The sequence below is a fragment of the Ornithodoros turicata genome, chromosome 3, assembly GCF_037126465.1.
Source record: "Ornithodoros turicata isolate Travis chromosome 3, ASM3712646v1, whole genome shotgun sequence".
NCBI lineage: Eukaryota > Metazoa > Arthropoda > Arachnida > Ixodida > Argasidae > Ornithodoros > Ornithodoros turicata.
This window is the reverse complement of record NC_088203.1, coordinates 69,552,773-69,577,775: the sequence shown is the minus strand read 5'-3', so window position 1 is coordinate 69,577,775 and position 25,003 is coordinate 69,552,773. Positions and strand designations below refer to the sequence as shown.

Here is a 25,003-nt window from a genome sequence, read left to right as displayed (position 1 = left end):
TCATCTAACCATAGCAGATACCAAGAAAAGAACAGTAATAAAGGAAAGCCTGCTTGGCATATTGGAATCTTAAGCTGGGCATGTGCAGCATTTTATCTGTCATGTTTCCTGGAATGTTCCTCTGTATTCGGTGTTTTTCGATTAAAACCGAAAACGCGGAACCCTACCTATACACCACACAACCGTAATCAAGTTTTGAAAGGACAGTGGAGACATAGATCTGGTGGAATGTATCGCGATCTGCGCCCCAGGATCGCTGTGAGAGTACTTTTAGAATGTTCAAAGACTTTATGCATTTTCTCTTGAGGGCTTTCGGGTGAGCTGAGAATGAGAGTTTTTCGTCGAAAATGAGACCGAGGAATTTGTGTTCAGATTTCGCGCTTATACTTTGGTTGCACATAGAAAGAGTGGGCTCTGGGAACATTCCCCGAACCTTCGAGAAACGAACACAAACTGTCTTGTCGTGAGAGAACTTGAAGACATTTTCCTGAGACCAACTGACCAGCTTATTTGTTGTTAGCTGTAGTTGACGTTCGCACACTGATAGGTTAGAGGAGCAATAAGATATCAGAACACCGTCAACGTACAACGAGTACTTGATTGATGAAGCGATAACACTTGCTAAAGAGTTCATTTTCACGATGAAAAGGGTCACGCTAAGTACGGACCCCTGCGGGACACCATTTTCCTGGATGAATGGACGTGATAGTGTTGTCCCAACTTGTACCCTGAAGGTTCTCGCCTGTAGGAAATTGGTAATGCATTGGAACATCCTACCACGAATACCAAGTGCATGCAAGTCTCGAAGGATACCATATCGCCATGCTGTATCGTATGCCTTCTCTAGCTCGAAGAATATAGCCATACAGTGCTGTTTCCTGACGAAGGCTTCTCTAATGGTAGTCTCCAAACGCAAAAGTTGGTCGACTGTTGAGCCACACTGATATTTATCTAAACAATTATCTTCTTCTAAAAAATACATAAGACGGTTGTTAAAGGTCAGATATGCCGATTTTGAAGTGCCGCAGAACTGAGCGATACTCGCGCTGTGTGTTCATTACCTAACACTGAATATGTGTGCGAAATATCTTGCTCCAACTGTTCGTAGTTTTTTAGAAAACAGTTTTTTTAGTTCCCACGCCCGGCCGTCAGACCGTCGGCAAACCCTGCGCACGGGCGCACCGACGTCACTGCTCTCGGTTTATCTGGTTTATCTGTCTTTGGCTTGGCATGCACTCTTGGCTTGGCCGCTTGGCTTCTTTCGTTTCGTCCTCTGTGCATCGTACATAAGCGAACAGCTGTTATGTTATTGCTAAGCCGGAAACAAAGCATGTGAATATTTTTTTTTGGCACGGCGTCATTTGGAAAGTACACTTCCTTGTTCTGACCTTGCCTTTTATGGGCTGGAGCGATATGCCACGGCGAAGTTGTCGAAGATGCGACGGTGCTACGTGCTACGCTGTTAGAACAATTCATCGGAGCATTCAAGTGTTACCTTTTATAAGCTGCTAAAAGACCAAGCAGTGCGAAGCTCTTGGCTGACAGTGGTGCCTGCTAATTTCCACTGCAAGGATTTCGTCAACGAATGTTATCATAGGTTACGCGCGACTCCAGAGGCAATTTGGAATATCGGCACGAAATCGTCGGATGAAAATCTGAGGTGCCCGACGCACAACATTTTGAACGTGCCACGGAGGATCAAGGCAAAAAACGAGAGCAAAAAAGGTAAGTCGAGGTTCAGATACAAAATATAGCAAGCCTAATGAATCGATTGTGCAGCTGTCCTACTGCGCTTACTCTGATATAACCACGATTAACAACACAATAGTATTGATAATCTAACTTCTGAATTGTCACAGGTGCACGCTGATGGCGGAAATGAAGCATGATCTGGCTTGCATCTGGTGCATGAAGAAATTGCTGGCACGTTAGTTGCAGTCTACCTCCACCAACAGGTACGATTCACCTATGTTCAACTTTTCATGTGCACTCGCATGCAGACATCTTGACACCACTTTTAAATCTGCCCTCAAAGTTACAACCTGTGCTTTCAGGGTGGAAAACAAAGGTCGCCATTCCGATTAGCTGCTATCTCCCAGTTCAAGCACTTTTGCTGTCTGGACACTGGTTCCTGTGGATGGGCTGTTACAAGCTTCACTGTCTGATATAGAAGGTACGTTACATTAGTTCAGTTAATTTGTCTTTTGCACATTTTCGTTACTGTTAGTTGGATTACTGTTGGACATTCAATCCTTTGACACACAGAAGCTGATGTCGCCTCTGATAACGTTTTAGAATTTTCAGTGTCATCAACGTCCATTGAGGAAGGTGCCTTTACTATCTGTGAACCTTTAATTGAAGAATAGCCCAGAATTCATGTTAACATTGTCTACTCTTATTAATTCACTGTCTGTGTTCTGAGAGCTTAGAAAAATCGAAACTATTTATTTTTCACAACTTCACACTGGATCTGGTACTGGCTTGTAAGCTAAAATACCTGGATTCTACAATAATTGTGTTGAACTTGGTGCATTACCGTGGGCAATGCCACATTCACTACATTTTTAGTGGGTCTGGTGCACAAATACTGTGTGCATACTGCATACATACATACTGTTTGATAGGCAAAAATACCTGAGGAGTGCTGTGTAGTCTTTTTACCTAAAGTCCATACTCTTACTGCAAAGTCACAGTACGTAGAACAGCAATGTGCAGGTATGCTGCGATAGAGATTCACAACAGAAAGAGGACTGTTGAGAGCATCTAAATTTTAATGAGACGAGACGTTCGTGCACAAGGCTGCTCTTGTTAATGTCTAACATGAAGTTACAAAATCCCGGAATATATAAAACATGTTGTAATGTAGAGAGCGAGGGTTGCTACAGACATAAAATAATTACACAATCATATATAATAAAATAAAAAGGGGGTACAACTCCCCCCTCAACTCAACTCGACAACTCTATAACTCTACTTATTCTCTACCTTACAACATGTCATATATTCTGGAATTTTGTAACTTGATGTTAGACCTCAAGAAGTACAGCCTTCTGTGCGAAAGTCTTCTTTCTGTTGTGCACAATCATTATACAGTAAATACGACTATCCATTTCTTGTCATTAAATGCTTTTTCTTTCTTTTTTTCTGCAGTGATGAGCATCCATAAGGACACATGGCAGAAAGGGAATCTCTTTGAGATGACAAACCCTCATCATCTCATGAGGATACAATGGTTGACGAATGGTTCTCAAGTACATCGAAACTTCAACAAATAATTCATGAAAAAGCCAGTCAGTGCTAGCACCAGGAATTGAACGTGGACCGTCCTGCTACCAGTCAGAAATGTTACATTTCAGGCACTCATTGACTTTTGGTGCATTACTTGTTGACTTTGTCCCAAGGTGGAGCTCGCCACAGCTCATTTGTCTATCTGTTAATGTTGTGGCGTGTGTTGCGTTTTTCTCTTTGTGTGTTCCAGACTCAGAACGGTTAATTTGGATCAGGTCAGGTACGTTTCATTTAGACATGGCAAACATAAAGTAGTGTTTCTCAACACAACTTAGCAGTGGCCTTCATGCATTACTGCCACGGCCATTAAGCGTGAATGGAAGGCTGCACATTATGCATGATGTAAAACCCCAAGACTAGGAACACGAAGGGACAAACACAAACACGTCCCTTTGTGTTCCCTAGTCACGGGGTTTTACATATGCGTCATCTTCACCAGCTCACTTGCTTCCTAGCCATTTTTTCTGCACATTATGTTCACTCTACTTCGATTGTGTGCTATGTAATCTTGTTCAAGTTCTGTCAAACGACGTGTAATGCTATAAAAAAATTCAGTACACTGTTTATGTGGGTTGAATGGTAGCGCATAAATGCAGAAAGGGAACTGTCATGTTATGGAAAGTGTTTACGTATTGTACATTTAACTACTAATTTTATTGGTTAGCTTTCGCCGGCATATGATGTCAAGCCATGTTATATTAATTTGGAACATGTTCTTCTTAGTAGCCAGAGCGGCTGACACACATTGAGAACATAGCCCGTGTGTGTTTGTCTTTTCCACCGCAGCCCTTGGGTTTCCTCCCTGATGGCTACACATGTCAGGGATAGGTTTCAGAACCGGTAGTTCCCGCCAAGTGTGAATTACTTTTCAGGGGATCATCACGCTGGCAGATGAAACATATCGTTTAAATTATTTGCAGGACAGGAATTGCGTAGCTTCACACAAATACTACTACTACGACGTAAGAGTGGTTTCAAATCTAGTTTTTTTGTATTCCTGACATTATCGCACGAGATGTAGTATCCACTATGATCCTTTATATGGGGGGTATGTACAGTGCAATCAACAGATGCTATTTACAAATCTGTGTTTTCTACTGTGTTGAAATGGGGTAGTTTGTATCTGAGAGATATAGTGAAACACAGGCAGCCAAGGACAGACTTTTGATGCCCTCGAGAAACACGGCAACACATTGCAGGGATTCTGGATGCTGCATAAATTTCCAGAACACACAGCTCAAGGCAGCGGTTAAATAACAAGTGGTTAGAGAAACACAAGACAGTTGCACGTGTAAGCAGTCTGCTGTTGGATTTGCTTCTGTCTGAGATACGTTATCTCAAAGGGAACGCACGGACACACTCCGAATGATACTAGGGCTGCCTGTGAAATAGAATGAGGAGAGGGGAAGATATATAACCCTTTTTTCTTGTCTGTTATTCTATTGGTTAACTTCTCATTTGCTTAGCAGCATATATGTGTATATTCCAGAGTCTGCTAATAAATATATCAGTTGAGAGATAGCAGTCGCATTGCAGATGTCTCATCCTGTCCTTGGCTACTTGTGTTTCACTATGGCCATGCTTGCTATTGCAAACACAGAAAACAAAAAAAGACAATAGAAAAACACGAAAAGAGCGACCTAAAAAGCTGCCTGTGCTAGTGCTCACATGGAGGAAAGGCAATGAGGTAGCATGTTCCATTCATGAACTGTGTATAGTAGTACATATCACAACGACAACCAATTATTCAGATTTTTTTTTGAAGTACTTTGTTTTTTTTAGCTTTGTTTGCACAGTCTATTATTGGAGCTTTATGTGACTCCCCTCTTGAGCTACTTTAAGATTGCTGATGCTGTGCAGTTTGTTAATTTTGAAACTGTACTGTGCTGAGGTACAAAAACAGAATTGTCATATCTGCATTTGAGCACATAGGAATAATTTGTAAGTACTTTCCTTGTTGACATTAATATTTGCACCAGGTCACAACATTGTTGATTGATGGAAAATGTAAATAAATATATTTATTTGCTTGCCAAACAATGCACAAATGTCTTCTTTTCTAGTGAGATATTCCCTGTTGACCGGAAATAAATGTGGAAAAGTTAAAGGGGCCAATGATGGTAGAGTCTAGCATTGCTTTTTGCCACTTCACATATATTCACTGTTGTTCGTGTGCACATGAAGGAATAGGAAGGTAGAGCATGCACATAAAAAATTTCGTATGCAGCCACACATATGGTTCAGAAGATTAATTAGATGATGTCCAAGCATATATAATTGTGCTTCATGTGCAATGGGTATGCTAATGGATTGCTTCCATGAAGCCTTTTCATTTATTTTTTTATAAATTCTTTTTATAAATGTTATTTTTATTTTATATAAATTTCATATTGTATACTTATATTTTTATAAATTAAAAACTCAAATTACACGGCCCCTGTAAGTGTGTCCTTTTTAAATGGTTTGGTAACGTGTCTGAAACTGTAAAGGTAAGAGGCCATCGAGAATGCTGCAGACAAGGTTGCAACTTACATATTGCTTATCATGTCCTACATACAAAGTGATTTGTACAATAATTCCTGAGTACGGAATTAATTCCGAGGATGGCCAGTGATGTCACCCGGGACGACAAGTCACATAATTGCCTCTAACACTTTTACACCCCATGTGCTGAGTTGTGAATTGAAAGAGCACTCTACAGAAGGATAAGGTGCACCTGATTTCTAGTATATATGTTATGCTCTAACTCTTCAGACACCACATTTCTAAAAACACAATTTCTAAGTGGCAATATGTGCTCTGGTACTTCTTTTGCGTCTGCATAGTGTGCAACCACATGGCTACTGGAGCTTTCGTGTGCATGTTTTTGTGCGACGGTGTTCATTACAAACAATATCCAGATGTTAGACATAAAAAGCAGTAGTTTGTAGCGTGCCACACAATGCAGCGTGGGGGTGCGATTCAAAGATTGCTTCTAGAAAATGCACAGAATCCCACAAAAAGTTTAAAATGTGATTTGTATTTCGTTTTACGTCTCTCGTCGTTACATACCATCGTCGACGCTGTTGCACATTGAAAAATCGTACGTAAAACTTGTCCCATAGTAGTATGCGGTTTCTCAAATACACAGCACAATTTTTTCCTGCAGGAATAAAACGCTGTCGGCATTTTCTTGCTAACACGGCTGTCGAAACGTCAGTCTCTACAATGGGCAAGTGCTGTAAAGGCGCTAACGCAGACGAGACTTGATACAAATTGTACATGCTCACAAAACACAAACGACGAATTCCAATCACAACATCGCACAGAGGTTGGTTCGCGAATGAGTTCGCAGCTGCTGCACTGTTTACTTATCGCGGAACGGTGGAACCCGGCTGTCCGCCATCTTCAAGCACAGATACGTGAAGCCGCGAGAAGCCGTAGCTGAAATCCACTGGCAAGTACGAAGGCGCGTACACGTCACAATGCCCGTTCGGGTGCATCTACGTCATAAAAATGGCTGCGCCCATGTGTGTTTCGGAATGAATTATCTATTTTTTTGACATGGTACTGTACCGAACTGAGAGAATGAAGGTGCATTTTGGGGAGAGCTGGATGTGGGCTTTCAGAATATCACAACCGTTTCGACTATTTGGGATATCGGCATAGCTGACCTTTAACCATGCGCTCAAAGGTCTTCCCCAGACAACTTGTCAGCGCTATGGGTCGGTAACTGCACGGGTGCGAGGGATCTTTTTCTGGCTTCAGCAGTGGAACTATGGTTGCCTCCTTCCAGCCAGAAGGGAGACAACCTTCTTGCAAAACAAAATTAAAGAAATCCAGGAGATACTTTTGTCATAGTAACAACAACAAGAACAAGACATGACAGGTAGTGCAACCTGAACTGCTAGTGCCGAGAACCAGAAGAAGAATGTCTTCCGTTCGGGGCCTTCTTTTATTGACTCAAAGGGGAAGCACTGCGCATGACGCAACAGCGCCCTTGACAATTATTATCGAGAACAACATGCGCGCCCAAACAAGATATGAGCAGGCATCAACCCTAGATACAATCATCAGATATGACAACCCTTCCCCCCCATAACAAACACAAGAAAACAAAACAGTCAAGGAGATCAACAAATTTCAAATTATGGCACTCAACTAACGATAAACGTGAAGCATACAATTCTATGCACTATATTTAACAACAGGACGTCGAACTCGACTTGATCTTCTAAGTGGCGGTGTAGCGGTTCTGTCCTCTGACGTACCCTCTGACGTAACAGAAGAGCCCGACTGGGACTGCTCCGGAATAGACCTTGACCCTTGATCCGGCGGTGGTGGCGATCCAACAGGAAGCCCCGTTGCGCTCGACGGTGACTGCTCCAACACAGGCGGTTCCAGTGTTGTATGTTCACTAGTAGATTCACTGGTACCTTCTGGTCCCCTCAAGTGTTCCGTGGATGCTTCCTGCGATACACGACGCAAGTGGTCTTGGTGACGGGTCCAAGTAAGACCACCAGGCCGTTGGACTACGGCTGACTGCGATCTTGAAGTCCGAGTGACCTCAGCAGGAACCCACGGCGGTCCAGGCCTAAAATTTCTTGTAAATACAACATCACCAGGCTCGTAATCACTTGGCATACGAGCGTTCCTGTCATGATGCAATTTGCTGTACAGCTGCTTACGTGACACTTTGTCGCGTAGATTAGGATGTAGTAGATCCATCGCAGTTTTCAGCTTCCTCCCATATAACAGTTCTCCCGGGGACAATCCGGTCAATTCGTGTGCCGTAGTTCGGTAGCTGAAAAGGGCTCTAGCTAGCTGTGTCTTGAAGTCGCCAGTGCTTGTCTTCTTCACTTATTCTTGAGGGTCTGAACAACTCGTTCTGTAGCCCCATTTGAGGCTGGGTGATACGGAGGAATTAAAAGTCGTCTTACTCCGTTGCGGTTGAGAAAGTCAGCATAGGCTCCGGACACGATAACGCTCCAGACACAAACGCTGGACCATTGTCAGACACGATAACATCCGGCAATCCATGCCTTGCGAAAATGGAACGCAGGCAGGAGACTGTCGCTTCCGCCGATGGCGAAGACACCACTTCAGCCTCTACCCACTTAGAAAAGGCATCTACTACAATAAAGAAATAATGACCTTTAAAGGGCCATGCGAAGTCAGCGTGTAATCGCGACCAGGGCTTTTATGGAAACGGCCAGGGCTTCAGGGAAACCGGTTTCGATTCGCGTTGCCATTCTTGGCATACGGTGCATCCTTGAACTTTAGCAACAATGTCTCGTTCAAGCGTCTCCCACCAGATGTGGCTGCGGGCCACTGTCTTCATCTTCGTGATCCCCGGATGGCCCTCATGCAGTACATCCAGGACTCGGGACCGCAATGCTTGAGGAACAACGACACGACTTCCTAAAAGAACGCAGTCCTCTTGTACGCTTAGCTCATCAAAATGCCTCCTATAAAGCTTGACGTCGTCGTCATCGGGTAACTCATCTCCCGATGTAAGAGTACGACGAATCCTGGACAGCAGCACATCCTTACTTGTTGCCTGGGCGACTGCAGACGCTGACAAAAGCCCTGGATACGTTTTCTCCAATAGGAACACCTCCGCTGGCCGCTCCACTTGGAATTGCTCACTAGATAACGGCAGACGGCTTAACCCGTCAGCGTGTGCGATCCGCTTCCCTTGACGGTACATCAGCCTATACGTGTACGATGAAAGCATTAACGCCCAGCGAATGAGTCTCGGTGAGCTCCTCTCAGGCACGAGCTTGTCGTGATCTAAGAGTCCCAGTAGAGGCTTATGATCAGTGACGATTTCGAAAGGATGGCCCCACAGGTACTGGTGGAACTTCAACACTCCAAAGACGACCGCCACCGCCTCCCTGTCTAGTTGGCTGTAATTGCGTTCGGCCGGAACCAAGCTTCTCGACGCAAACGCAATGGGCCGCTCTTCTCCACAGTCTTCACGATGACGCCGTACGGGGACGCATCGCAAACCAATACCAGTGGCTTGTTGTGGTCAAAATGAACTAGAACATCAGCTGATGTCAACGGTTCCTTGCTCCTGTCAAATGCGTACTGTTGCTCGGCACTCCATTTCCACTGGACCCCCATCCCTAGTAGTTTGTTGAGAGGGTGCAGCACTGTTGACAACCCCCGAAGGAACTTCCTGTAGTAATTAAGTAGTCCTAAGTACCTCTGTAACATTTTAACATCAGTCGGCACTGGTGCTTGGATAACAGCTTCAACCTTGCTCTTGTCAGGGTGCATGCCAGCTTCAGTGATTACGTGTCCCAAGTAATGCACTTTCGGCGCTATGAAGACACATTTGTCGAACTTCAGCCGTAACCGAGAGCACTGCGCATGACGCAACAGCGCCCTTCCCCGAGGGCATTGGCCTGCTCCTCCATACTTTGACACACTGTACCATTTATTTATGACAATGTTACACAGAAGCTTGTATAGTCGCCCTTTATTCTCTTTAGTCTGTCCCATATTATTTTTGATGGAGTTGTAGCATTTAAGGATGATACGAAGTTTCTCCAAGATTCTTTCTTTGCTTGCTTTCGCGTCCAACGTGCTTTCGCTCGAGCTCTCCTGAAAGCAATTAGGTTTGTTGTAGTGGGGTGTCTTCGAAAGACACCTCACGCTCGGTTTTGCTCTTTGCGTGTGCTTTCACAATTGCTCGTCCACCAAGGCTTGGAGCGCTTGGGGAGTCTGCCGGATGTTTGCGGAATGGACTGTTGAGCGGCATTTATAATGGTATGAGTGATCAACTTGTTTGCCTCCTCAACATTCAAATCCTGGAAAGCAGAAGATATAAAATTGGCTTCTCTTTCAAATATGTCCCAATTTGCCTCTTGTAATTTCCAATTATGGTAATTGGTTGGTAATCCAATGGTTGTAATTGGTGGACGTGTTCTTATGTTGTTGGTGCTACCACGAAATTTAATAATGAGTGGAAAATGGTCGCTACCTCTGGGATTCTGTTCGACTGTCCAGTCAAGAAACTGGAAAATGGATGGGCTAGCTGCACAGTGAAATGTCTATGTAAGAAAAATTTTGTGTTGAAGAGTTCACATAGGTAGGTAGCCCAGCATTCAGAAGACAGAGTGACCCCGAAAGGAGGACCCTATCCAACCTTTTCCCCCTGCATCTAGTTTTGCACTTCCCCACAAAGGATTGTGGGCATTGAGGTCGCCTAAAATCATAAACGGCTGGGGGAGTTGATTGCATAGATTTTCGAAATCTCTTTGCCCTATTACCACTGATGGGGGCAGGTAGAGTGAACACATCGTGAGAGTCCTGTCGAGGCACACTTCGACTGCTACTGCCTCCAAGTCTGTAACGAGTGGAAAGTATTTTGCAGGTATGCACTGCGGAAGGAGTACAGCCACACCACCAGATGCACGTGCGCTGTCTGTGCGGTCCTTCCTGAAAACATTATGGCGACGGAAAGGGTTTAAGTTTTCTTTGTGTAGGTATGATTCTTGCAGGCAGAAGCAGACAGCTCTATACTTTTCAAAAAGGTCGTGTATATCATGAATGTTACTGTAGAGGCCTCGACAGTTCCACTGAAGGAATACCTGTCTCATAATTAGAATTGAAATAAGGAAGAGCAAAGGGACTCTGCACATTGTGTGTTAAGGAGGTGTGACCCTTGGCGGGGGAAGCCTTTGTTTCTCCTTTGACTTGCCTCTACCGCGACATCCCTGTTTTTCTCTTTGTTCCTTCCCTTGGGAAGGAGCTCTCTGGTCCAGTGTACTTGGAAGACTTGACGATGATTTTTGCGACATGCAGTCATCATCGTCAAGCTCCATTGAGTGTGTGGCAGTCTGGGATGAGCTCCCAGTGAGCTCATCCCAAACTGAAAGCGCGCCATCAACCTCCCTAGAGATTGTGGCGTGAGCCGGCGGAGGCGAACTCTCCGCAGTCTTTTCTTGTGTTTGGGGAGTGTGAAGTGGAGGCCACAAGTTTGGGTCCCCATGGATACTCTGAGCGATGCCACTCCCCGGCGCACCGCTTCAGAGAAAGATCATTTTTTCTGAAACTCCGGTTGTGTTTTCGCTGCTTTGTATGTCAGCTGCTGTACGGTCTTAATTCTCATGATTTCTTTTTCGTCGCTAAAGCGTGGGCAGCTTCTTGAATAAGAGGGGTGGTTGCCTACGCAGTTGACATAACGGAAAGTGTTCTTATATGACCCTGGAGTATGGTCATTGCCGTCACCCGCGCACTTTGGGCATATCAGGTGTCCACGGCACGCTTGGGAATGGTGGCCAAATCTTTGTCACTTGAAACATCGACGCGGGTTGGATATGTAGGGTCGGACGTGACAGTTTACATACCCAGCCTTTATTTCTTTGGGGAGCGTGTGCAACTGGAAAGATAATATGACGTGCCTGGTTCCTTGTTGTCCTTGCGGATGGATATCCGTTTGGCACTGATCACCCCTTGGTCTTTTAAACCCTCCTCGATCTCTGTCTCGGAGCACTGCAGTAGCTCCTCACTAGAGATAACACCTCTGACTGTGTTGAGCGTGCGGTGCGCCGCTGAAACTGCAATATCACCAATTTGCTTTAGTGACAACTCTGCTGAGCTCTGCTGCCTGCTCTGTACCTCAATGTGGATGTCACCAGCTCTCAATTTTTCTGCATTGTATACTACCAATGACTTGTTCAAGAGTTTTAGCAACGAGGAAGGGAGATACACTATCTAGTGGTTTTGACTGATCTTCAGCCTGAACGATGAGGATCTTCGGGAACCGTGGTTCTGCAGTGGAGTTGGAGAACTGTAATGTTTGAACATCGGTGCGGTGCCTTTTGTAGCGCCGATCAGTTTTTTTTAGTATGTGTTATCCATAAAGTGCAGGAAGTGATTCGGTGCAGAAGTGTGTCACCCACCATGAAGCCCGACGAGGGAACGTGTCCCACACGTTAACACTGCCTCCGCACTATACCCGAGTGCAGTTTTCTAAGGAAGGAGTACTGCCCAAGGTTGGCCCTTGCCGCCAAAGAGGTGAAAAGAGGAAGAAGTGGGCAGGAGGAGATATAGAAAAAGGAAATCTCTCTTCGGGCTAATGGCCATTCCCCGTGGGACGAAGAAGAAGAAATGAAGGAGAGATGGCGACTAGCTGAATAGTCCTGGCCGGGGCTTCCAGGACCACCCGTCTATGGGAAGCAGGGGCCAAAGCGGTGTGTTGATTCAACAGAGGGGCCCATAAGGGTCCAAAACAACCTCCGGATCTGCTCAACCACCAGGATCCCCCTTTCCCCCAGACACGGGAAAGCCACGCACAGCTATACGTGGGGGCCAACTCTCCCGCGGTGACCCTTCCGTAATTGCGGGAGAGGGCTATTGCGGCAACACTGCCGGGCGATGGGGGCGCCACTTTCCCGACGCCGGGGCCGTGTTGCTGAGGCCCAGCCTATACCGGAGTGCAGGGGTGAATGCAACGCTAAGTCGTAAACAACTTTACTAGTTTGAACCGCACCGGCTTTCAACAAACATAACAAAATACAGTTAACGTTTCGGGTCCCATTCGGGTCCCATCATCAGAATGACGCTGTCCTGGTCGTCACCGGGTATTTACGTAGAAGAGGAGCGTAGCATTCTGGGAGGGGGCCTGGTTGTCGATTGATAGCTTCTTTTGTTTTCTTTATGTGCCATGACTCCAGCTGTCTCCTCACCCCCCATTTGTTCTCTTTCGCCAGAATGCATGGGTTGTCAAGGTCTAACACGTGTCCTGTTTTGCGCGCGTGTTCACACAGTTCTGTTGAGTTTGTTGCTGATTTCTCGATATCTTTCTTGTGTTCCTTCATTCTTGTTCGTGTCTTCCTTCCTGTTTCTCCGATGTACACGGCAGGGCAATCTTGACAAGATACCTTGTATACAACGCCTCGTTCTTCTTCCGGTGGTGTTCTGTCCTTGGGGTGGCTTAGTACGTTCCTCAGTGTTGTCGTGGGCTTAAATGCAGTTTTAATATTCACCTGAGAGAGCACCCGTCTAATTGGTTCTGACACACCCTTCAAGTAGGGGATGGTAACGTACATGGGTCTTTCTTGACTACTTTCCGCCTGTTCCGGGCGTGTATTCATCATTCGGTGGTATGTATCACAGATAAATTGCTCGGGGTATGCCCTTCTTCGTAAATCCGCTTTGGCCTTTGTTATTTCTTCATGTCTTGTCTGATGATCTGAAGGGATCTTCATGGCACGTGAAAGCAGGGAACGAACAACCGATCGCTTGTGTTCAAGAGGGTGCCCCGAACCATAATGCAGGACCTGACCTGTGTCGCACGGTTTTCTGTAAACCGAGGTCTTCAAGTTTCCGCACGGGTCTCTTTGCACGAGGACATCCAAAAGTGACCGTGCAAAGAGACCCGTGCGGAAACTTGAAGACCTCGGTTTACAGAAAACCGTGCGACACAGGTCAGGTCCTGCATTATGGTTCGGGGCACCCTCTTGAACACAAGCGATCGGTTGTTCGTTCCCTGCTTTCACGTGCCATGAAGATCCCTTCAGATCATCAGACAAGACATGAAGAAATAACAAAGGCCAAAGCGGATTTACGAAGAAGGGCATACCCCGAGCAATTTATCTGTGATACATACCACCGAATGATGAATACACGCCCGGAACAGGCGGAAAGTAGTCAAGAAAGACCCATGTACGTTACCATCCCCTACTTGAAGGGTGTGTCAGAACCAATTAGACGGGTGCTCTCTCAGGTGAATATTAAAACTGCATTTAAGCCCACGACAACACTGAGGAACGTACTAAGCCACCCCAAGGACAGAACACCACCGGAAGAAGAACGAGGCGTTGTATACAAGGTATCTTGTCAAGATTGCCCTGCCGTGTACATCGGAGAAACAGGAAGGAAGACACGAACAAGAATGAAGGAACACAAGAAAGATATCGAGAAATCAGCAACAAACCCAACAGAACTGTGTGAACACGCGCGCAAAACAGGACACGTGTTAGACCTTGACAACCCATGCATTCTGGCGAAAGAGAACAAATGGGGGGTGAGGAGACAGCTGGAGTCATGGCACATAAAGAAAACAAAAGAAGCTATCAATCGACAACCAGGCCCCCTCCCAGAATGCTACGCTCCTCTTCTACGTAAATACCCGGTGACGACCAGGACAGCGTCATTCTGATGATGGGACCCGAATGGGACCCGAAACGTTAACTGTATTTTGTTATGTTTGTTGAAAGCCGGTGCGGTTCAAACTAGTAAAGATGTCTACTCCCGGCAATTGGACTATATTCAGTCGTAAACAACGCACAAGAGAGGCGAAGGAAACCGCCTGGCATTTCAAATAATAAAGTTGGGTCAACAGCATACAGAAGCGACTACCGGGTGATGTTATGACACCATTGCTGATGGGCCCAGGGCGACGTCAACGCGGACAAGAGGAAGCCTCTATCCCCGTTCGAAAGTATGATGGAGACTGCTGAGCAGCTATGGTGGGCCGCAGCAGCTGCCCGATCCGCTACCTCATTGCCACTTATTCCAGTGTGACTAGGGACCCATTGGAGGGTCAGCCAGTGGCCCCAGTCTTCTAAAGCCTTGAGCGTCGTCAAGATGTTCACTACTACCGGAACCAAGGAGCCGCGGATGCCCATGTTGTCTATGCACTGCAGTGCTGCCCGCGAATCTCCAAGTGGTGATACAAAATAGACTTGAGGAATAACAGGATGATATGCAACTCCGCAGAGGTGGCCGATGAGCGATGTGATAGGCGGCACGTGAAATTGACTCCTCTGCAATTACAAAGCCAGCAGATGAGCCGCCAGGAGTGGTAGAACCGTCCGTATATTCGGCGGTTTGGTTTCCGTATGCGGCGGCGATCAACTCCAGAGTTCCTGCTTGAGGACTGGAGCAAGGATTTTGCTCTTCGGCCCCTTGACCCCTGGGATGTGAGTCGAGATGTATGGTTTCTGTATGGTTTTTTTCTATGTACTGAAGAAGCGGTTGGGGCAACAGTGAAGGCAGGTATGTGGCCCGTTACTTCTTGCGCACACAGCGCGATTTTGCTGTGTTTCCGCTTGCGAAGCTTCTCTACCAGTGGGTGACGGCGATGGTGACCGCGCAATCGCAAATAGTGGCGGAAAGTTTCTCTCTCACGGAGGACGCCAATCGTGAGTTCCCTGGCTTCGGCTGCCACAATCCTCGTCTCAGCGCGCGGAACGCCAAGACAGGTCCGCAAGCTGCGCGCCAAGACACAACGGAGTGTTCGGACGTACGTGATAGTCCGTGCAAAGTAGGAAGGCTGTATACTACTGAGCCACGAACAAGCGCTTTGTGGAATGCCTAAGAAGGTCCCGCTCAGTACATCTCCAGCGCAAGCCGGCAAAGTGACGTATCACATTTCCCCAACGTTGTGCCTTTGAAATGATATAGTCAATGTGTCTTGCCCACGACAGGTTGCGGTCTAATACAACACCGAGGAACCTGTGGTGCCTGACCTGCCTTAAGGGGGATCCCCCGATGTGTAATTGGAACCGGCTCATCTCTTTTTGGGTAAACGGAAGGGTAGCGCTTTTCTCTGTGGAGATGTCCATCCCTGCTTTCAGGAAGTAGGCATGTATGGCGTCAAGTGAATTCTGTAGCCGACGCTGAATTGTGGGGCGGGACTTGCCAACCGTCCAGACACAGATATCATCAGCATAGATGGACAGATGCACACTCCGAGGAAGGCACCCCATGAGGCCCATCAAGACAATGTTAAATAACAGAGGGCTAAGGACAGTTCCCTGAGGAACTCCCTAAGGCATAGTGATCTTTTCCGTGTCCCCCTCGCATGCAGTGAGGAAAATCTTCCGTTGACGGGGGGGGGGGGTTGTATCGCCGTTGTCGGCCACACAGAAGCAGAGATCGGAACCGGTATTTTTTTCGGTCCGGTTCGGGTTCGGGTTCAGGCATATTGGTTCGGTTCGGGTTTAGCTCCGCTGAACCGAAATTATCAGCTTGAACCGGTTCAGGTATATCGGTTCGGCTCGGGTTCGGCTCAGGGAGAACCCCCCCACCCCGTACATACACAGACAAAAAAAAATCTGTCAGCGGTCGGGGCATTTACAGGGATTGGAACAGTTACTTTTTTCGGCCTCGGTTTAACCGGTCCACGGGCAGTAATTTTGCTACATGCAAGCAAGCTTATGCTCACCGTACACGATTGTAAGAGAAAGGTGTGAGATAACCGTTTCAGGTGAGCAAAAAAAAAAAAGGTCGGTCAGTAGTACAATTAATTCACCTCTGAACCGATTCCCGAACAGGTAACCGTATCAATTCTTTTCGGTTCAGTTCCGGTTCGGCTCAGGACAAGCAAAAAAATTGTTCGGGTTCGGTTCGGTTTGGGTTCGTCAGAAAATAACGGTTTTTTCCAGTTTTCGGTTCGGGTACAGTTCCGGTTCCGATCCCTTCACAGAAATGGGCGTCGTCATGACTTTAGCCAAACAAAAAACAAAAAAAGAACGCAAAACAAACCACAAAGGAAGGACGGACGGATGGAGGATAGAGGAGGTTGAAGGATGGGCATGCGGTGAGGTGCACGAGTTCATCGGGGAGAGTACAGTATTAGATGGGTCGATCAGCAAGGCCTGTCTTCAGCAGGAAGAGAATGAGGTTTCTTGCTTTGGCGGAACGTTCGGCAGAAGAACCAACGGGGTAGAGGATGTCCGCTAGCGTGCCCGAGGTGGAGCGAGGGAGATGTGTTTCGCGCGCAGAATGGTATGCTCGGCAGTCTCGCAGGGTGTGTTCGATTGTTTCGGGTTGTTGACAGTGGCCACAGCAGGCGTCACCCCTAGAGCCTATCTTGAACAGCTGAGAATTGGTGAACGCACACCCAGTGCGGAGCCTATGGAGCATGGTCTGGATGCTTCGAGGAACATTTTTCATGGGAAGAGGGGGGGGGGGGCGATTATGATGCATGATGTCCCGTATTCCAGGGTGGCGCAGTTCAACAAGGAGCTGAACAGACATCTGCCTGTCGGCGTCGTCCGGAGTTGGCAAAACATTGCTGCAGCCCAGATGTGCCGAGGACGCCAGCTGGTCCGCCCTTTCGTTGCCGCCGACACCGACGGACGGAGGAAGTCGGAGAGCCACATCAGCGCCCTATGAGGCACCTGGGCCTGCAACAACTCATGAATGACACAGGGATGGCTTACGGAATCGTACGCCCGCTTGATGTCCAGGAAGACAGCCATCGCTATTTGCCTTCCCGCTTTCGCTTCTTCGACCGAAAAGGCTAAATCGAGCACCGAATCCATCGAGTTACGGTACCTGTGGAAACCCGCCATTTCCTGAGGAAAAACAGAGGGAAAAAATTACTCAAATTCATGATAACTGACCGTGATATTAAGGATTTATCCTATCGGGAAAAATAGCCGAACATCATGATTCTCGGGGCACTTGAGTATAACGTGCGAGGACTTTTTGAGCGCAATCGTTGTCAGTCCGACGAAAGGAGGTTGGAAACGCAGCCCACAAAGTGATAGCAGAAAAAGTGACAGTTCCTGAAAGGACGGTTCCTGGAGAGGGAAGGTATAGTCCCAGCCAAAGCTGGACGCGATAAGCTATGTCTGTATTATCTCTTTCCACCATGCCGGTGTGGGCTGGGTTTCCAACCTCCTTTCGTCGCACTGACAATGATTTCGCTGAAAAAATCGTCCCGCCCTATCCTCTTCGAGCTCTGTAGAGTACGAGTTTCGGCTATTTTTTCCGATACGATAGGTCCTCAATATTGACGTCAATTATCATTCATTTGAGTAAATTTAGCACGCTCTTCACATTGTAGGGTAAAAAAGCGACATTACTTCGCAAATTTCCGAGTTCAGTTCGCAAAAATTTACATAATTAAACTTAGGTTACATGACATGCACATCAGGAGGAGGCAAAAACCTAGTAAGAACAAATGTCGTTGACCGCATGATTCTATGTGGCGTATATTTTTTTTTTAATTCAATGACACGTTTTCTGGGACACCCTATACGACGGGCCGTACGTTTTAGGTGGCACACACGAATTTTGCGAAAACATCGTGGTAGCAGCATATCTTCAAATCATTAGCGCACTGAGGCTACGAAACAAGTGTTGTCACTTACCTCGTGCAATGGCATGCTGAGTAGTTGCCTTTGTGCAGGGAATATTGGCAGCACGGCGTCAACTCAAACGCTTTCTTTTTACTAGAGTTCCTAGCTAGAACGCGAAGAACAGAAGCGCAGGACGTTTAGTTTTTATCGTAGGTTAGGGGGGTAACACTGGAGAATGCTTCCTCCCACTCTGGTTTCGCCTCGCGGTCACTCGGCTCGCTCGTGAAACAATAATTCAAATTACATTGCTCCACTATACTTCTGCCAGAAATTAAATAAAATTCGTAAAAGCGTGTGCACCACCCCTTTACAGTGCGTAATGCCGGTGGCTCTACCACTGGCACCGAAGCGGTAAACAGTAATTCAAATTACATTGCTACGCTGTGCTTCTCGCAGAAGTTAAATAAAATTCTTAAATGAATTCTTAAATGCGTGTGCACCGCTCCTTTGAACTGCGAGCCGTGGGTTGTACCACGGGTATCAAACGGTAAACAGTAATTCAAATTCCATTTCTCTGCTGTGCTTTCAGCCAGAAGATAAATAGAATTCTGAAAAGCGTGTGCACCGCCCCTTTAAATTGCAACATGTCGGTGGTTGTACCACTGGCACTACAGCGGTAAGCTGTAATTCAAATTACATTGCTTCCTGTGTTTCTGGCAGAAGTTAAATAATATTCTTAAAACCGTGTGCACTTTCCGTTTAAACCTGAATATACCGTGGTTGTACAACTGGCACCAAAATGGTAGACAGTAATTCAAATTACATTGCTCCACTGTGCTTGGTCAGAAGGTACATAGAATTCCTAAAACATGCGCACCGCTCCTTCAAACTGCAATATGCCGGCGGTTATACCACTGGCACCAAAACAGTAAACAGCAATTCAAATTAAATTGCTCCGCTCTGCTTCTGCCAGAAGTTAAATAAAATTCCTAAAGGCTGTGTGCACAGCCCCTTTAAACTGCAATATGCCAGTGGTTGTAGCACTAGCACCAAAGCGTTATGGACCAAACGGTTACTCCGCTGTGCTCCAAGCAGAGGAACTATCTGTGTGCTTGATTGCCGCTAATAGGCCTCACACCCCTCAACTCAATTCAATATTTTATTTTCCTTTCAGCTGGAAGGTGCAGCAAAAAAGCCGAGGAGGCTTGACTAAGGCTCCCCTCTCTCAATGGCGATATTAGTAAATGTCCTCATTGCAGGCCTCATTGGTGGGTGGCCTCATAGCAGGCCTCACACACTTCAAAGGCCTAGTGGTAGGCCTCAGGAAGGGCAAGGACTTATGAGTGCACTAATGGTAGGCCTCAAGAGGGGCAAGGACTCATGAGTACACTCATGGTAGGCCTCACGAGCGGCAAGCCCTTGTGAGTGCACTCACGGTAGTCCTCACGATGGGAAAGGCCTCATGAGTGCACTCACGGTATGTCCCATGAGTGAGTAGTCCCGCGAGCTTCCCTGCCCTCATCCCATGAGCGTAAGCATAAGGTGAGGATGAAGGGCACTCATCAGGCCCTCATGAGTGTGAGAGAAGTTCTGAGGCTGGAACAACATAGAAGGGACAAATACATACAAAGCCTCAAATGGCCTAAGAAATTAACGATGAAAGATGAAAGTCACTGAAAAGGTTAGCCAGCTGTAGGACTCGAACCCCCCATCTTCTGGATTACCAGTCCAGGGCTCTACCAATTGAGCTAAGCTAACACGCCTCCACAGTGACTTCCAAGGGTGCGTCATCTGAAGGGACAAACCAGCCACTCTCTCACTCATCCTCCTTTCACTCTTACATTTTTGCTCACTCATACACACATTCATACGACGGGATCGACGCAAGCGGCAACTGTTGAACATGATGATCCCGTCGTATGAATGTGTGTATGAGTGAGCAAAAATGTAAGAGTGAAAGGAGGATGAGTGAGAGAGTGGCTGGTTTGTCCCTTCAGATGACGCACCCTTGGAAGTCACTGTGGAGGCGTGTTAGCTTAGCTCAATTCGTAGAGCCCTGGACCGGCAATCCAGAAGATGTGGGTTCGAGTCCTACAGCTGGCTAACCTTTTCAGTGACTTTCATCTTTCCTCATGAGTGTGTTCGCCCAGCTATGCCCTCATACGTGCTTCGCCGTGGTAGCAGGGAATGAAAAGAACATATTTTCAGTATGTCAAGCATAAGTGAGTAGTCATGTTCGGTTCGTGGCGTGTCCTACACTGTAGCCGATACCGAAAGATCGCGAAAACTGTTTCGATAAATAATTCATCTCACCTACTGCCCCTTTTCATTATTATTTCTTTCCTCCCCTCCCACACCTTTGCTCGTTCGTGCACACTCTTAGAGAAATAACGTTACGGAAAGCTTTAGGTTAACGTATCAGGGTATCTTCAAACGAGATTGATAAACAAAATCGTGAAAACGATGTGTCTCCCGCTTTTTTTTAATTTACCTTTCCGTCGACGCACCAATACAATGCCCGAGAGAGAAAGCGCGCACTGGACATATTTCGCGTATTCCACTGTCGGCAGTCAACCAACATTGGCACCTGAGGCGCTGTCGTCTGCTTCGTTGCTTCATTGCAGAAGGCGGTAGAAGCAGTTTTATATCGCTCCATTTGCGCTCTTTAATCTTCATTTAGCGCTGCACTGTGCAAGTAAGAGGCCCCGTTTACAACAAGAACCAACAAAAGTCAAACACCAGTCGCCTAAAAGTAAGAAGCAGCCTGCATTAGGACACTGCCGTCCAAAATGTCCGCCTATCAGAATGTCTGCAATCCACACATAAAGTATGTATGCATAATAGTGTAGGGAATATATCAAGTCTCTCGGGCGTGCTTACGAGGCGTCGCATTTGAACAGGGTTTCGAGAACGGTTAAGAGGAGCGATTCATTTAGCACTGGCGAGGCAGCTGATAACAGCCATCCCGCTCGGAACGCTAACACTCCGTGAGTTGAAACTCTATCCCGCGGAACAGCATGTGGATGATTAAAAAGCGATATCTCGGTGCTACTGATAATTAATGTGAGCTTATGTTGCAATTCTTTTCAGGTTGAACCAGAACTGTGGGTTTTCTGGCGCACGAAATCCAGAAATCGAAGCCTTGTTCGACCGCCTGCTTCAAAAAGTATTTTTACGCGTATCTACTGATTCTCCTTCCCAAAACGCGCATTCACCTGACAGGAATCATTTACGAATGAACTGAAAATGTGACTGAAAGGTTACGTCTCTGTGAATGCGAACGCTGCCCCCGCCACGCTAATATCAAATCAGATGAGAGGAAGTTGACGAGCTTCTACGCTTTGTCCTCGAGGACATTCTAATGTTTGGACGGCGTTGCCTCACCTTCCAGCCTCAGGGCTCTAATTGCATGAAAGAACAAAACTGCTATCCTCATCTGCTTGTTTTCAATTTTTGCAGTCGGCTAAGTTGGCATTTTTCTCGCTCACATTTTCAATTGTCTTGAAATTCGCGAGCGCTCTGAGATCGACTATGTCGAAGTCTGCGCGTATTATTTCATTTTTGTCCAATCTAGGCTAACGCTCGGCAATAGAACGCTGTCAACTAACCAGCTTGAGGTACCATAGTGTCGAAAGTCCCTCTGACACTCTGTACCGGCGGTGTTAAGGGTAGAGGTGCGTAAAAGCAGAAAAAGAATGTAATACTTTATGCCTCAATCAGTGTCATTCCAAAGGAATGGTTGTTATAAATAGAAGTTTTGTTTATTCCGCAGTACGCCGACGTGATCGTCCAAGAATTCGTGAGCGAAAACAAGGAACCAGAATTACACTTTTAAGCACAATTCACGAGCTTTATGCAGAAGTTCTCCACCGCATATTCTCCAGACAAATTTCAATATCTTTCTGGGATGCTCGACACGTTTCAGTCTTTGAGATGCGTTACGGGTGACCCTCGAAATTAAAATTGGTTAACAAAAAGGTGTGTTGTGAGCTATTGTATATCTCTTCTCCAGGCAGACTACGAAATATGGAACTGTTACAGAAGTGGGAAACCAATCGTTTCTCTTTTGAGAACACCACAGCGAAATAGGAACAAGTTTCCCAAGAGAGGCGTCGAAAGGTAACCCGCAGTGTTTGGTGATCACAGGATCAGACTATAACCCGATGGCCTAATTTAAGCCGATCTCGGAATACCTTGTCTGTGTCTACTTGTCTACTACGTGACACCTTAGAAAAACTTATTACATCCCTTGATAACTACAAACACCGATATGCATGCACAACCTTTGTGTGAAGGAGTGAGTAAACCGCGCAAGAAGGTCGAAAAAAAGATGACAAAGAAACGACAACTACGTGAAAGGCTTTTAAACAGAGCGCGCTGCGTCTACGAAGAAGTGTCTGAGAAAACCACACTAGGACAAAAAACACGGGTCATGTTTCGGCAAAATAAAACGAATAGCTTCGTATTTGGACGGCATGTATACTATAAGCGGATAGGACCGCAAGCTTCTAGACCGTGCAGCCCGACCGTCGCCATTTTATTTTATTTTATTTATTATCATCAATATACAGCGCGTTCCTAAATTGGACGCTCGAGCACTTTAGTCTCAACAGTACAGACGACTTTAAAGGAGCAATGAGGTGACATTTTACATGATTTGAGAAGCTGTCTATCAGGAGCCACCATCGAGAGCCTCATCGACCGAGGGTCGACCTTCCCGTCAGTTGATGAGTTCGCGCGGTGTCCCCACTGGTCCCTACCCCCTCCGTCGCAGCTATTGAAAACGGAGATAACCTTGTCCGACGCACGCAAGGTCATCTGTCTGACGATGTGAGCTTGGAGTTAAATATTAGTACGAAATGACTGGTTGTATTGGAGTTTGGCTCATTTTGTATGCTAGGGGTATATGACGTCATGTAAGCGGACATCTGATCCCAGTTTCATATATTATGCAACGATTCTTGAAGCAACAATATTGGTCCTCTATACTCATGATATCTGTATAAACAACGCAATCATCGGCCCATTCTTAACTGACACTCCCTCCACTGTGTCATTGATGAACAGCGAAAACAGCAAAGGTCTCAACCCTTATGGAATACCTGAAAATACGTCAGCTTCTCAAGACAAACAATTGTTACACGTCTCACAGTTCACACTGTGTTCAGTCAGTGAGGTAACTTACGATCCAGTTGGTGATATTATTGTACATGAGAAAACACTTTGTGAATCACTCGTGAAACCATTGAGAATTGTTTGTTTCATTCGCTCCGTCTTTTCTAAATGTTGGTGCGTGACACCGTGTATGGTTTTCTACAGAAACCGGAGATCAGTGCCAGCAGAGGAGGGAAGGAAACTCGATGATATACATTGTGCAAACTTTCATGCTTGGTGCAGAGATGGATGTCACTGAAATGACGGCGAAAAACATCTCAGTGAATCGGCAAAGAAAGTGCGTCCAGGAGAGTGGCGGGCTCTGTTCCAACGCAGGCTCACAGCGGCTGTACTGTGAACGTGTTACTTAACGTTGTAGTGGATCAGGCATAGAATGACAAACACAACTCGTTTTCTTCAACTGCCATCCACAGCCGTACAATGAAGTTTCTTTTCGGGGAGACTCTTTGATCGAAATACACGCATCTTTCCCAAAGGCGTGGGACCCCGTCCGGCGTCCATTGGCTGAGGACACCGCACATGGTGACTCTGAGAAATGGAGTGTGCAGTCCCGTGACAACATTCGACGATGCACCCCTGAGGTTGGCATACGAGACGGCACAGTGGAAGAAGCGAGCTGAACGATTCAACATTCTTCTGGTACGACGGTATTCTCATCGGAAAACCTTGCTACATCGCTGTTTTCTGTGTTTCAGGATACGCGAGACACTCAAGTTCAGCTGAAGGAGTTCATGCAGGACTTCCCCAAGCCAGGTGTTCACACGGAGAGTAATTGACTGTGGAATAGAGTTGAGAACGACCAAGTACTTCATGCTGAGTACGCACTACACAGTGTAGGAGACGACCCTTTCTCGAACGCCCGAACCTTGTGCTGAGGTTGCAATTTGCTGTGTATTCCTACGCTCGAGCTCAAAAGAGTTAATTCCTCCAAAATATTTTCCTTTATTCACGGGCACTTTTCTGCGAAAGCGCCGATCCAAACTAAAAATAAAAAAACGCATTCCTTTCTCTGTTGTGACTTCAGTTACACATTTCGCGATATATGGGAGCGGAACAATCATTTCAGTAACCATCATCAATCGTCCCAAGAAATATTCGTGTACAATGTCAGGTAAGTATGATAATGACGAAGGTGACAGACTTGCAACGTGGGGTGTTGGTGATGGAACACGAGCAGTTGCTTCCAGGAATGGCCGGAAACACCTATTGGTCAACTAAGTGACGTTATCAGTGATGTGTACTCTTTTCTGAGGCCGACAACGGCAAGCCCTTTCACCATCACCACCACCACCACCACCACCGTGTACTCTTTTCTTTTTCTTCTTGTTTCCTTCCAGTCACTTCAGCCGTCGGCCTTTCGACATTGGAGACGTTTTTGGGTGTGTGGGCGAGACTAGAGTCACTAAATAAGGCGAAATTATCCGTTTCTAATGGGTGGATGGATGCGGCGACGTTTGCTGTGACTGTCGAGTCATTTTGCGGGAAGGGAGGTGCAGCCCGCTTCTGTCCAA

The 25,003-nt window shown here is 46.4% G+C and overlaps 1 protein-coding gene and 1 long non-coding RNA gene across 2 annotated transcripts; both read left to right on the top strand.

Annotated features, from left to right (window-relative positions):
* Positions 1-1,397: 1,397 nt before the first annotated feature.
* LOC135388577 (uncharacterized) lies at positions 1,398-5,356 on the top strand. Its single transcript, XR_010421469.1, has 4 exons — positions 1,398-1,725; positions 1,860-1,955; positions 2,055-2,173; positions 3,151-5,356. It is a non-coding gene; the product is annotated as an uncharacterized LOC135388577 (long non-coding RNA).
* Positions 5,357-20,918: 15,562 nt separating this feature from the next.
* On the top strand, positions 20,919-24,483 carry LOC135387269 (uncharacterized). Its single transcript, XM_064616552.1, has 6 exons — positions 20,919-21,144; positions 21,218-21,304; positions 21,408-21,483; positions 22,330-22,436; positions 23,969-24,131; positions 24,188-24,483. Exons 1-6 carry the CDS (start codon positions 21,107-21,109, stop codon positions 24,266-24,268), a joined length of 552 nt encoding a protein of 183 aa, XP_064472622.1. The 5' UTR covers positions 20,919-21,106; the 3' UTR covers positions 24,269-24,483.
* The last annotated feature ends 520 nt before the right edge of the window (positions 24,484-25,003 follow it).